At 45.5% G+C, this 14,944-nt stretch overlaps 1 protein-coding gene across 3 annotated transcripts in view; it reads right to left on the minus strand.

Annotated features, from left to right (window-relative positions):
- The window catches only part of dhx9 (DEAH (Asp-Glu-Ala-His) box helicase 9), a 42,369-nt gene that overhangs the window by 15,430 nt on the left and 11,995 nt on the right, over positions 1-14,944 (minus strand). For all 3 annotated transcript variants that reach the window (XM_083659818.1, XM_083659816.1, XM_083659817.1), the window contains 12 exons: positions 14,093-14,170; positions 12,871-13,062; positions 10,854-10,995; positions 10,203-10,285; positions 9,869-10,025; positions 7,694-7,791; positions 6,821-7,034; positions 6,239-6,333; positions 5,303-5,376; positions 4,969-5,121; positions 4,554-4,714; positions 2,940-3,051 (listed from right to left, as the gene is read on the minus strand). In XM_083659818.1, coding sequence (XP_083515944.1) covers positions 2,940-3,051; positions 4,554-4,714; positions 4,969-5,121; positions 5,303-5,376; positions 6,239-6,333; positions 6,821-7,034; positions 7,694-7,791; positions 9,869-10,025; positions 10,203-10,285; positions 10,854-10,995; positions 12,871-13,062; positions 14,093-14,170 — 1,559 coding nt within the window. The remainder of the gene's footprint in view (positions 1-2,939; positions 3,052-4,553; positions 4,715-4,968; positions 5,122-5,302; positions 5,377-6,238; positions 6,334-6,820; positions 7,035-7,693; positions 7,792-9,868; positions 10,026-10,202; positions 10,286-10,853; positions 10,996-12,870; positions 13,063-14,092; positions 14,171-14,944) is intronic.

The raw sequence follows: 14,944 nt of genomic DNA on the forward strand, positions 1-14,944 counted from the left end.
CTCTCTGATTTAAAATGCTTTAGAGAGCACCTGTTCCCCTCTCTGATTTAAAATGCTTTAGAGAGCACCTGTTCCCCCCTCTGATTTAAAATGCTTTAGAGATCACCTGTTCCCCTCTCTGATTTAAAATGCTTTAGAGATCACCTGTTCCCCTCTCTGATTTAAAATGCTTTAGAGAGCACCTGTTCCCCTCTCTGATTTAAAATGCTTTAGAGAGCACCTGTTCCCCCCTCTGATTTAAAATGCTTTAGAGATCACCTGTTCCCCTCTCTGATTTAAAATGCTTTAGAGAGCACCTGTTCCCCTCTCTGATTTAAAATGCTTTAGAGAGCACCTGTTCCCCTCTCTGATTTAAAATGCTTTAGAGATCACCTGTTCCCCTCTCTGATTTAAAATGCTTTAGAGATCACCTGTTCCCCTCTCTGATTTAAAATGCTTTAGAGATCACCTGTTCCCCCTCTGATTTAAAATGCTTTAGAGATCACCTGTTCCCCTCTCTGATTTAAAATGCTTTAGAGATCACCTGTTCCCCTCTCTGATTTAAAATGCTTTAGAGATCACCTGTTCCCCTCTCTGATTTAAAATGCTTTAGAGATCACCTGTTCCCCTCTCTGATTTAAAATGCTTTAGAGATCGTTAGGATTGAAACAACCTTTTGGAGTTTGCAGCCCTCTCTACAAAGTATAATACAGCACAATCACATTTGTTAGATACCGTAAATTCCGGACTATAAGCCGCGGCTTTTTTCCCGTTTTTTGGCCTTTTTTGCCCCCTGCGGCTTATATAACGGTGCGTCTTATCTATGGATTTTTTCCAAAAAAAAAAAAAAATCTCTCTTTTTTAGCACTCTTTCTAACTATAAATCCACTTCTGTTTTAATTTCCTCTCTTGCCCTCTTTTAACAACATAACATAACATAACATAACACAACACAGGTAAGCAGAAAGAAAAAGACGAAGCAATCATGCCATGAATGAGGAAATGACTCACCTGCTGGAGGCTGGAGATACACGCTTGGGCTAAACTTTTACTCCGTGAAACACTATCGATTAAGTCCGACATCGCTCAGAGGTTTTGAGCAGCTTGAAAACAAGTTTGAAAACGTGCAGAAGTCCATCCACTCACTCACTAAAGAAACTAAGGCAACCGTGAACAGAGTTTATAAGGAAAAGCGCATCCGCGCACTGGAGGACAAAAACAACACAGTGAGTCCGAAAATGGATAAAATGCAAAATCGAAACCCTGCACACGCAGGTTGATGACTTAATCAGCAGGAGTAAAAGAAATAACATTCGCCTGATCAATGTAAAAGAGGAGCTGAGATTGGTGACATGCACGCTTTCGTGGCAAAATCCTGTGTTACATCCTGGACCTGAAGGAAGGCGAGAAACCACCAGAGGTGGACAGGGCACACCGGGCGCCTCGGCCACGTCCAGACCCCGGCCTGCCACCGAGGGCCATCTTCATCTGCCTACTCCGCTGGCCCGACCGTCAACTCATCCTCCAGGCTGCGGGGAAGAAGCCCCTCACCTGGGAGGGTACGGCAGGACCTCTCCGCGTTGGTGCAACAGAAACGCGCAACATACAACAGCATCATCGAGTCAATGGATATCGCTTTGGCGTACTGTACCCAGCGAGACTCGTCATAACCAGACCGGACTATCTTTAGCACTCTTTCTAACTATAAATCCACTTCTGTTTTAATTTCCTCTCTTGCCCTCTTTTCACCACACCGCGGACACTGTGTGCCCAGCGGCGGAACAAGAGCTCAAAGTGAAACTGCCGAATATCTTTTGAGTTGGACTGGTCAATAGTACTGTGAGTAACTAAAATAAAAAAATAAAAAACTGAATTCTCTCTTCTTTAGCACTCTTTCTAACTATAAATCCACTTCTGTTTTAATTTCCTCTCTTGCCCTCTTTTCACCACACCGCGGACACTGTGTGCACTGTAAAAAAAACAAAAAATACCACAATGTGTGATTTTGTCTGGGGATTAGTGACCTGACTTTTGTTTTGTTGAAATGTTAATAAATGGGAGCTTCCCCAAACAGCCATCTTCCCGACAATCCCCTCTGTGCACGAAGCCTTACATATGGTAATTAAACATCAAAACACCCGCGGCTTATAGACCGGTGCGGCTTATAGAAGAAAAAAATAGTCACCTTTGAAGGTGCGGCTTATAGACCGGTGCGTCTTATAGTCCGGAATTTACGGTACTTTCAAATCCACCACTTTGTACATCAACAGTTCCCCTCATTTCCCAATTCCCCACCCTTGGCAGTGTGGGAATATTTATTAAGAATAAAACCGTTTCAAAAAGGTCTGATTTCTGAAATGTATCACAGAATCCTTACCATTACAAAGTTTCCAATATCAAAGCAAAATGGGAAGGTGAATTGGGGATAGATTTGGTAGATGATTGGTGGGATGGTGCACTGAATCGAGGGAATTTTTCACCATGTGCTAGACTCAGTCTTATCCAATTTAAGGTTGTCCAAAGTTCTCTAAGTTTAAGTTATGCTTTATCCTCACAGGGAAATTCATCAACTGCATTTGACCCATCCTGTTTAAATTGTAATAAAACGTATAGTTGTAACAGATGGTCTGGAGGAGTGGTAACAGACGGTATGGAGTGGTAACAGATGGTATGGAGGAGTGGTAACAGATGGTATGGAGGAGTGGTCTAGTTGTAACATGGTATGGAGGAGTGGTCTAGTTGTAACAGATGGTATGGAGGAGTGGTCTAGTTGTAACAGATGGTATGGAGGAGTGGTCTAGTTGTAACAGATGGTATGGAGGAGTGGTCTAGTTGTAACAGATGGTATGGAGGAGTGGTCTAGTTGTAACAGATGGTATGGAGGAGTGGTCTAGTTGTAACAGATGGTGTGGAGGAGTGGTCTAGTTGTAACAGATGGTATGGAGGAGTGGTCTACTGACTGGAAGATGCAGCCCATGATCATCATCTTGCCGAGGCGAGGCTCGATGGGCAGCTTGGCCAGGATGCGTCCCAGAGGGGTGAGCTCGTCATTGGAGTCCAGGGCATCCAGCTCTGGAGGGGAAGATGTTACCATGTTACTCCACAGACCAGGTTCCCACACATTTTCATAGATAACATTTCAAATCCTTTCCATTACTTTTTAATAATCCATAACAGAATTTCCATGTATTGTTTATTGTTGTTCTTTGCCAAATTAAATACAGCAAAAAAAAGTGAAAACTGCAAACAAGTGATTTACGTTAGCTGCTAAATAGTGATCCCCATGAAGCGATTGTCTCCCAAAAAGTGATTCTTTCTCCATATTTCTTGTGACTAACGTTGTGGGAAACGACAGTCGAGTCAGTAAACGAGTGCAAAGTTTTATGGGCCGTGCGTTATTGAGAAGTGTGCGTCTGTCTCGTTGTGTCTCATTTAACGGGAGCATTATCCCCAGCCACCATTTTCGTGACGAGCTGGGAAAACTTCTCTGCCCTGACGCCATCACAACGGCATCTGTTAACAGAGAACGCTTCTCCATAATGCACGCCCAATAAGACTCTATATAACAGACTCTAGATAACACTATTGTCTGCTCGAAAGAAGCGCTAACCAGCCAACCACTGAGGTAGACTGACAGCTGCTAAGCTAACCGTACATCACCTTATTCATGATCCGTCCATCTATCTCTCCTCAGAAAGTGTTCAAGGCAGCACTTTCTCCATGCCAAAACCCTAACGTTATGTGTGAACAGCCCTACACATCAGATTAGCCCTGCTCTGTCATTACCATCATGCAAAATGAACTGCTTAACATAGCCAAACTTCAGTTCAGCTTGTGTTCACACACGGACCCCCTCCCACGCAAACAACATCAACATTATGTCATGGAAGAACTCTGCCTTAGTCATGGAAAGTCATGGAAAAGTCATGGAATTTTTCATCAGGGCCACAGTGGGAAGCCTGGATCACAAACTCATGTTTTGTTTTTGTAATAGTCAATCTAGTTTGTGTGTGCGCGCGCGCGCACACACACACACACACACATGTATGTGTTTGTGTGTGTGCGCGCGCACACACACACACACACACACACACACACGTATGTGTTGGTGTGTGTGCGCGCGCACATGTACAGTATCTGTTGGTGTGTGTGCGTGTGTGTGTGTGCGTTAGGGCTGTGAATCTTCACTGGCCTCATGATTCGATTCGATTACGATTCAGAGGGCTACGATTCGATTCGATTACGATTATCGATGCATCTCGATGCATCTTAAATCGATGCATCACTTTTTTCCGCAATACATGATTTATTTTTTCTCACTTTCTTTTTTCTCACTGTGTGGCTACTTTTAAAATAAAAGTGCATTTGGAATTGCATTGTATTGTGATCCATAATTAAAATAAACAACTGCATGTACTGCCATTATATTTTATTTGATTATTAAAAATAAAAATAATAAAAAAATAATAATCGATTTATTTTTGACACCCCTAGTGTGCGTGCATGTATGTGTTGGTGTGTGTGTGTGTCTGTGCGTGTGCGTGTGCGTGTGTGTGTGTGTGCGTGCATGTCACCTCTCAGAGTGTGTTCTGCCTCGATGACTGCGTCGAGCGGTGGCGGCTCGATGGCCTTGGAAAGGAAATGACCGATGGCTCCGAGCCGCAGCAGCTTGATGCTCAGAGCCACCTCGTGCAGCGGAGTCCTGAAGATCTCTGGAGTCATGTGAGTCTCCAGTCTGCAACACACACACACACACACACACACACACACACACACACACACACTCTCATGTTAATTTTTCTCTGCTATTTTTTTATTTAGTCTTAGTCCCATGTCAAATGTCCTTGTTAGTTTTTATCATATTTAGTCAACCTCATCCTGTTTTTATTTAGTCAAGTTTTAGTCGACTAAAAGTTTGAGCATTTTAGTCAAATAAAACCATAAGTAGTTGTGTGTGTGGGGGGGAGGGGGGAGGGGAGGGGGTCGTACCTGTCAAACCTGGCCCGGCTGCAGAGGTGGAAGCAGAAGCCAGCGCGGACTCGTCCGGCGCGGCCCTTCCTCTGCTCCAGGTTGGTCTTGGAGGCCCACACGGTGGCGTAGTTTGTCATATTGTTGTGGGAGGTGAACAACTTGACCTTCTGCCTGCCGGGACAACAAACACTGTCAGGACACCGACCTCACTCTGGGCTCCACTGCACAGTTTCAAGGCCTTTTCACACCGCTAGATGGTTTGATGTGGATCAGCTGATGAGTTTGTAAACTTGCAGCGTTTTCCCCTCGGTCACACAGAGAGTCTGAGAGCTGAGCAGGGAGGTTTACTCACTTGCAGGAGTCGACGACGTAGACGACGTCGTTGATGGTGATGCTGGTTTCTGCAATGTTGGTGGAGAGGATCACCTGTGATAAAAAATAAATAAATGACAGCTGCTCCGCCCCTTTGTGCACGTCCAGGTTAGCCTGGGTAAACCCAGCCCCCACGTGACCTGCTCTCAGACGTGCTCACTAGTCACTACCTTGTGACTAGTGAGCAGGGTCTGTCTGAGAGCAGGTGACTGGGGGCTGGGTTTACCCAGGCTACGTCCAGCTGACTGACCAGCGCAGGTGACCGGTTGAAGCCGATCAGCTGAAAATCGTCCATTTCCAGTCACGTGCCGATCGATCAGTGCATCTCTAGTGTAATCATTAACGTTGTTGGTGCTGAGTTTTAAGGTGGTACATCCTTGACGAGGTGCCAGAGTTTTATTTGAGAACAGTCGCAATATTTACATTTAGCATTTTCGTCTTTTAGTGTGTAATGCTCTGGACTGCGTTTTGCTGTTAGCCTGTTTTGCTAACGCCATCTGAGCTCTAGTCTGTTTGTTTCCTCCTAGCTCCTACTTCCTGTGACCACTCCTGTTGCATGCGCCAGTAGTTTGGGTGAGGTATGCCCTCTGCTGGACTGGTATAAAAGTTAACACACAGTGTGAGCTCTGGGGATTGAAGTTATATAATGTAACAAAACATGTTGTAGGTCAAAACAGTTAATTAATTTTAACGGTTAGGGATGTTAACGGTTAATCGTTAACATCCCTACTCAGAATGTCATGTAAAAAGGGTAGGCATAATAAGCTAAAGTGTCAGGCTACACCTTTTAGACCCCCCATTGCATATAATACCTTACTATTTATTTATTTATTTATGTGCATACATTTTAGATTTTTTTTTTAGACAAATAAATTCTACTACTAATGGTCTGGTTCCTTCCAGAAGCTTCACTGACCTTCCTCATGTTGTCGGGAACGGGTTCGAACACGCGGCGCTGCTCCTCCCGGGGGATCTGCGAGTGCAGGGGGAGGATCCGGTACCGGTTACTTCCTGGAAACAAGCAGAGTCACCTGACATTACACACCGACATCACCTGCTTTCACTCAGATTCTAACAGTTCTCCTCATCTGTTATTCATTGAATTTATCTCGATATTTCTTGATCGTTTTTCATTCCTTTTCAGACCAGCTACATTTCATATTTTCACATTCAAGATATTTTTCTTCATTTCTGTTATTTTCAACACCTTGCAAACATGCTGCACATCACTTCATACTTTTCATTGTGATACATGTTTGGGTTGTGTGGACTGTTGGGCAGGACAACAGAAGACATTTAAGGACGTCATCTTCGGCTTTGGGGAAAAAGTGATCGACATTTTCCCCCATTTTACAGACCAAATGACTAATCGATTAGTAGAAAGAATAATCGGCAGAATAATCGATAAGTAATTGTTAGTTGCAGCCCGAGAACCAAACTAGTTTTAGAAGGAGTTTCAGAAAGAGAGAGACAGAATGACATGATCAGGATTTGGTACCGAAGTGCGGGTTCATCTCCAGGTGCCTCTGCATGGAGATGATGAGGTTCCAGCCAGGCAGGAAGATCAGCACAGCTCCGGCCACCTGGAGCGTCTCGATGTATTTAAGGAGCGCCTCCACCAGCTCGAAGGATGTCTCCTTCTCGTTGATCTGAGCCATGGAGCGCTTGGTCTCCGCAGAGTATTCAGAGCCACACATCAGGTTACAGTTGGTCTGTAGACAGGAGTGACAGCACCAGATCAAGGTGATGCTATTATGGATTACTGTTAAGTCAGGAGTGATCAGAAGCCCTTTGCTCGCAAAATAACTATGCTGTGAATTTCAGGTCATGATATATTTTAGGGGAGGGAGAAATAAAAAATCAGATTGCGATTATTCTGACATTGCGATTACCATATGAGTCACAATTTTTGTGGGAATGCAAATTCTGCATTTCATTTTCACTGTTTTCTTTTTAAATAAAGTACAAAAATATATATATGTAATTTTGGATGTGGTCTGTACCAAACAGAATATGATTTGAAGGCACCACAATGCTTCATTTAAAGCTGTGTTGTGACACATTTCACCTTGATCCAAAAATTGCAGCTCATGCGATTTGGATATTGCACATGGCCATATTGCCATATATATATCATATTTAATATTTTGATTAACCTATATTTCCCCCAAATTGGATCGTGTTGTAGAAATTAAAGTAATTTGGAATTAAATGTCTCAATTGCTACAATATTATGGACAATTAAATGATCATGGCTTCCACCTGAATTGATCAAAATGGTTTAGCAGTCCTGCATCCTTTTGTGTGGAGAGAAAGAAGATAGTTTTATTTTCAGCACTTGGTAATTTGATTGATAAAGTTGTGTGCTTACATCCTCATCTCCTCCCTCCTCGTCTTTGTCTTTCTTCTTGCGGTCGACAGGAGGGGGGATGAAGTTGGTCATCTGGATGCAGTCTTCCAGGAAATACTCTGCAGGGAACGAGGAGAGAACAACCACTCAGTTCAGTTCAACCACGAGGAGAGAACAACCACTCAGTTCAGTTCAACCACGAGGAGAGACTTTCTGTAGCTGAATGCTACAGACAACACGGTTTGTCTGTAGCATTCAGCTACAGACAAACCGTGTTGTCTGTAGCATTCAGCTGGCGGGGGAGGCGCAGTAAGCAGGCAAATTTAAATGAGTGTTAGGGTGTGATGTCACGTCGTCATGATGGACACATACATGTCACGTCGTCATGGACACATACATGGCTGGTGTGTTTTGAGACTTAGGTTTATATAGTGTAGCTGCAGCACAGCCAAGTCCTTTATCATCAAAGAAACAAGGAACTCTTGTTTGACATGAATGGGACCTTTAGCACAGTCAGTGAGGTGAGAGCTTCAACACAGTCAGTGAGGTGAGAGCTACAACACAGTCAGTGAGGTGAGAGCTACAACACAGTCAGTGAGGTGAGAGCTTCAACACAGTCAGTGAGGTGAGAGCTTCAACACAGTCAGTGAGGTGAGAGCTACAACACAGTCAGTGAGGTGAGAGCTACAACACAGTCAGTGAGGTGAGAGCTACAACACAGTCAGTGAGGTGAGAGCTACAACACAGTCAGTGAGGTGAGAGCTTCAACACAGTCAGTGAGGTGAGAGCTTCAGCACAGTCAGTGAGGTGAGAGCTACAACACAGTCAGTGAGGTGAGAGCTACAACACAGTCAGTGAGGTGAGAGCTACAACACAGTCAGTGAGGTGAGAGCTACAACACAGTCAGTGAGGTGAGAGCTACAACACAGTCAGTGAGGTGAGAGCTTCAACACAGTCAGTGAGGTGAGAGCTTCAACACAGTCAGTGAGGTGAGAGCTTCAACACAGTCAGTGAGGTGAGAGCTTCAACACAGTCAGTGAGGTGAGAGCTACAACACAGTCAGTGAGGTGAGAGCTTCAACACAGTCAGTGAGGTGAGAGCTACAACACAGTCAGTGAGGTGAGAGCTACAACACAGTCAGTGAGGTGAGAGCTACAACACAGTCAGTGAGGTGAGAGCTTCAACACAGTCAGTGAGGTGAGAGCTACAACACAGTCAGTGAGGTGAGAGCTTCAACACAGTCAGTGAGGTGAGAGCTACAACACAGTCAGTGAGGTGAGAGCTACAACACAGTCAGTGAGGTGAGAGCTACAACACAGTCAGTGAGGTGAGAGCTTCAACACAGTCAGTGAGGTGAGAGCTACAACACAGTCAGTGAGGTGAGAGCTTCAACACAGTCAGTGAGGTGAGAGCTACAACACAGTCAGTGAGGTGAGAGCTTCAACACAGTCAGTGAGGTGAGAGCTACAACACAGTCAGTGAGGTGAGAGCTACAACACAGTCAGTGAGGTGAGAGCTACAACACAGTCAGTGAGGTGAGAGCTGCAGCACAGTCAGTGAGGTGAGAGCTTCAGCACAGTCAGTGAGGTGAGAGCTACAACACAGTCAGTGAGGTGAGAGCTACAACACAGTCAGTGAGGTGAGAGCTACAACACAGTCAGTGAGGTGAGAGCTTCAACACAGTCAGTGAGGTGAGAGCTACAACACAGTCAGTGAGGTGAGAGCTACAACACAGTCAGTGAGGTGAGAGCTACAACACAGTCAGTGAGGTGAGAGCTACAACACAGTCAGTGAGGTGAGAGCTTCAACACAGTCAGTGAGGTGAGAGCTACAACACAGTCAGTGAGGTGAGAGCTACAACACAGTCAGTGAGGTGAGAGCTACAACACAGTCAGTGAGGTGAGAGCTTCAACACAGTCAGTGAGGTGAGAGCTACAACACAGTCAGTGAGGTGAGAGCTACAACACAGTCAGTGAGGTGAGAGCTACAACACAGTCAGTGAGGTGAGAGCTACAACACAGTCAGTGAGGTGAGAGCTTCAACACAGTCAGTGAGGTGAGAGCTACAACACAGTCAGTGAGGTGAGAGCTACAACACAGTCAGTGAGGTGAGAGCTACAACACAGTCAGTGAGGTGAGAGCTACAACACAGTCAGTGAGGTGAGAGCTACAACACAGTCAGTGAGGTGAGAGCTACCTTGGACTTGGAAGGTGCGTCCGTGGACCTCGATGATGGGACAGTTGAAGAAGTACTCTCTGAACATGGTGGTGTCGATGGTGGCTGACATGAGGAGGACACGCACCTCAGGGTACGCCTGCACCACGTCTCTGAGCACCACCATCAGGAAGTCCGTCTGCACAACAACATCAACAGCAACAACGCATCAACAGGCTCATTCTGCCTCGTGTTAAATTCTCCTCTTTCCAACAACATATTCAACTCCAAATGGTTTGAGGGGACAATGTGAGTGGAGATGATAGAGCAGGACAATGTGAGTGGAGATGATCGAGCAGGTCACAGATTCACTCACGTTAATGTCTCGCTCGTGGATTTCATCAACAATGACATGACTGATGCCTCTGATTCCAGCCTCCAGCTTCCTCAGCAGCACACCTGAAACACAGCACTGATCAGCCTGACGTCACCATATATATATATATATATATATATATATATATATATTTATATATATATATATATATATATATATATATATATATATATATATATATATATATATATAAACCAGTGTAGGAAATTAATAACAAAAAAAGGGGGGGGGGGGATTTACACAATGTTTGGGTCACTTTAAAAAAAATAGTAATTAGTGCATAAAGTTGCTAAAATGTAGTGTAAACAACAGCACTGTTTTGTGTGAGTGTGTTCTTCTCTTCTCCTCTCCTCGATCACAGTTTTTAGGGGCATTCTGAGATTTCTTGGGGGATTTTGCCCCTGGTTAATTTCCTACACTGCACCATACTGACTGCTGCATCGCAGTTCCAGCTTTCTAAACTGGACCAGACTAACCTCAAAACGGCAGAGAAAATCTTTACTATTGTTCAAACCGAGTCAAGCCTCAGCTTCATCATCTCACCTCAACAGAGAGAACAGTTGAAGTTACTTAAAATACGCTTAACCAAGAATTTCAGAAGGAGAAGAGAAGTGTGAGCTTGTTGCCTACCGACGGTGCAGAAGAGGATGCTGGCGTGTGGTCGAGGGAGGACGGACTCGAAGCGGACGCTGTAGCCGCAGCTCTTCCCAAGATCCTCTGCTCTCTCGTATGCCACGCGTTCGGCCACCGACACCGCACTGATCCTCCTGGGCTGGAGAGAAACAGCCACCAAACTGTATGATTACTAACTATTGAAACTCACAATAAACGAATTACACAATTATTATTAGGGGTGTAACGGTACACAGAAGTGTTCGTTACAACGGGGAAAAAGCAACAAAAAAATCCCAAATGCATAAGGATAGTACTCCAGCTCTCCAGCAAGGCGGACGCTTTTTCTCTCTCTCCCTTATCTCTCCCTTCCACTGCCTGCACTCGTCCTGACCGGCTACTCTTTGCACTGTCTCTTCAAAACGACTGAAGGAATTATGGAATTGATAAGCTGGTCTCTCAACGCAATTGACAAGATTTTTTCCACGAGAAGCGCAGGTTCGGGGGAACCTATCTGTCCCGACGGTACTTTTTCTGCGGGCTATGTGATGGACTCATGGATGAAGTGGCGGGTTCTCTGCCTGGCCGTTCTCTCCGTCGAGGACATCGAAGATGTTTATCTATTTGGATTTATGATAGCAGGACACTTGCTTCTTGGACTGAGCATTGCGATAGTCTATCGAAAGATAAAAATGATGGGAGCTATTCCTGAGAGCCCAAAACTACCCGTCATGTTAAACATGTTAAACGAGGTGGGCCGTGCTGTGAATACTTAGACTGTTTCGACTTCTGATCGGAATCGCAAGATGGATGGTGTGATTTCCGATCTGAATCGCAAAATGGATCAGATTTTGGAGATACTTAACGCTCGGCGCTGAAGTGGTTAAGTTGTGAGACCAAGCCTGGAGCGATAATCAATTGGAATGTTGTTTTCGCTTTGCTAACCAAAACATCCTATCATTCGGCGCCCCCCCCCCCTCGCTTGTTGGCCCGGCAAGGCCACTTGCAAGAAACTCCCCCCTGAAGTCTCAATGCAAAGGAGCTCTACACCCTCACCCCTCCCCGCCCCTCATGGACACCTGTTGTTGACTTTGGGCTGTACATCTCGAGGCTGTCTCCATAGCAACCTGCTGTGTTATCGCGCTCGACAACCGTGGCCGAGACTTGACGTGACCCTGAAAGGAACTACAGGCATACTCAGACTTTGGACATTTACACACGACCCACATATACACATACACAAACATGCACGCACACACGCACATCCCATCCCACCACCCTCTCCCCCCACCCAAACCCACCGCCTTGTTTACATCCTATAGCTCTTGCATCCTCCTCCCCCCCACCCGTATTTTCCTCTGATTCATCCAACTGGTGCTGTATGTTGACAGCATAGCCTCTTGCGTTGTTGATGAGCTAGTTTGCAACGGGGCGCAGCGCACGCTGTGACCTGGCAGAAGGGAGTAGAATGGTCTTTTGGAATCTGTACATATTGCAACAAATGTGTATGTATTGTAATATTGAAGTGTGCCTTTATTACTTTCAAACTAGTAATAATGTTTTTAATAACCACTGCTGCCTGATGTAAACCAAAGTGCCCTTCTGGGACATGTAATAAAATGATTGATTGACTGATTGATTGATTAGTAGCCTGATATTCAGACTGCATCGTCAATTCATAAACTCATTTCCTCTTCATCTGAGATTGCACTCACTTCCGAGCATTTCTATGAGGGGGCGGGGCTTCGGTCTTCCCCAACCAATCACTAGAGACTAAGGTGTCCACGGCAACCTAACCTCGCGTCACCCTAACCTCACGTCACCAGGCTCTTTCCGAGGCAACCGGCCAGCACGTAAGGGCAGCTGCAGCAGTCTTGCTAGTCACAAGCACAAGCTAACGTAGCTAGCTAATGCTAGCCAACTTCTCCACGTTAAGTAGCCAAAGTCGGCCGACTTCCGACGGAAGCCAGTGGATGCTGCAGTTGCAATGATGTTGCAGTCGTTACCTGTGTAACCACGATGTTGCAGTCGTTACCTGTGTAACCACGATGTTGCAGTCGGCAGCGCGGCCCTTGTGGATGAAGCGGTCCAGGATGTACTGAGGCACCTGCGTGGTTTTCCCACAGCCTGTGGCTCCTCTGATGATCACCACCGGGCTGCTCTCCACCGCCGCCATGATCTCCTGCTCAAACTGTTTGACTGGCAGCTGCTCGCGTGCTGAGAGGATCTGAGACACACAGCAGGTCAGTCATGAGACACACAGCAGGTCAGTCATGAGACACACAGCAGGTCAGTCATGAGACACACAGCAGGTCAGTCATGAGACACAGCAGGTCAGTCATGAGACACACACCAGGGTCAGTCATGAGACACACAGCAGGTCAGTCATGACACACAGCAGGTCAGTCATGAGACACACAGCAGGTCAGTCATGAGACACACAGCAGGTCAGTCATGACACACAGCAGGTCAGTCATGAGACACACAGCAGGTCAGTCACACACAGCAGGTCAGTCATGAGACACACAGCAGGTCAGTCATGAGACACACAGCAGGTCAGTCATGAGACACACAGCAGGTCAGTCATGAGACACACAGCAGGTCAGTCATGAGACACACAGCAGGTCAGTCATGAGACACACAGCAGGTCAGTCATGAGACACACAGCAGGTCAGTCATGAGACACACAGCAGGTCAGTCAACCGCCTCACTTCATAAGGTCCACATTTGACTCTATTATCATACATGTATCATCCAAGATGTAATGAAGACATTGTTCAATTTAAAATGGAAATCCATCCTTTTATCTAGTCAGTTTCAGACTAACTCGATCGGCCAATCAGGGTCTACTATTATGACGATTTAGTCTTCACATTCATTCACTTTAACTCACTCAATTCATTCCCTCATTCAATTAAAGTAAACTACAATTATCTGTAGAACATGAAGAACATTATTCTGATCCTGAGATGGAGGAGAATGATATGGGACCTTCACTAAAGTCAAGTCAAGTTTATTTGTATAGCACATTTCATACATATTATATTATTATATTATATTATATATACATATTTCATACTAAAGGCAAATAGACATTTCAAACTGTTCTTGTTTTTCTTCACAAGATGATCTTGTGTTGACCAACACAGGAGAGAAGAAAGATCTAAAGCTGGACAGTCATTCATCATCATGTTGACATTTTTCTTCTTTTAGTGTAAAAGCCTTTCAATGTCATTCACATGTTTGAAGAGACTTGCCTTCTGCAGGGTTTCATCCTGTTCCAGCTGGTAGGTCAGTTCATGCTGAAGGTCGGCGCTGATCTGCTCTGGAGTACACTGGAGGGGAGAGGAGCTGGTGTGAGACTCAATCCCCATGTAGGCATCCAAGACTTTTCCTATAACTAACATTCCGTTCCATTTGCATTGCGAACTAGGAATATTGCAGTTGAGTGACGTCACACCTGAGTCGTCGGCGTTCCATTTAAACAGTCGGTCCACAGATAGAAGTTAAACAGTATGTTAACGCGTGTAGGCTACAACTGATCTAATGAGACACAAATAAGACAGAAGTGCTAATATACAGAATTTACTACCATTTTAACTATGTGGGCATTAGGTTCAACACCCTCATCAAACACCTGTGCAAGATCTCTTTCTACCACCTCCATAACATTTCCAAACCCCGTCCCACTCTCAGCCTGCCAGATGCTGAGAAACTCGTCCCACTCTCAGCCTGCCAGATGCTGAGAAACCCCGTCCCACTCTCAGCCTGCCAGATGCTGAGAAACTCGTCCCACTCTCAGCCTGCCAGATGCTGAGAAACCCCGTCCCACACTCAGCCTGCCAGATGCTGAGAAACTCTGTCCCACTCTCAGCCTGCCAGATGCTGAGAAACCCCGTCCCACTCTCAGCCTGCCAGATGCTGAGAAACTCGTCCACGCCTTTGTTTCCTCAAGACTGGACTACTGTAACGCACTTCTCATCGGGATTCCTAGCAAGAGCCTCCACAGAGGCTCTAATACAGTGGTCCCCAAACACCGGGCCGCGGACCACCGGTGTGGCTAGATCTTTTATGTTGTCTTATGCACTTCTGTAGCACTTTGACATTTA

This window comes from Poromitra crassiceps (genome assembly GCF_964638095.1).
Source record: "Poromitra crassiceps genome assembly, chromosome: 23".
Classification (NCBI taxonomy): domain Eukaryota; kingdom Metazoa; phylum Chordata; class Actinopteri; order Beryciformes; family Melamphaidae; genus Poromitra; species Poromitra crassiceps.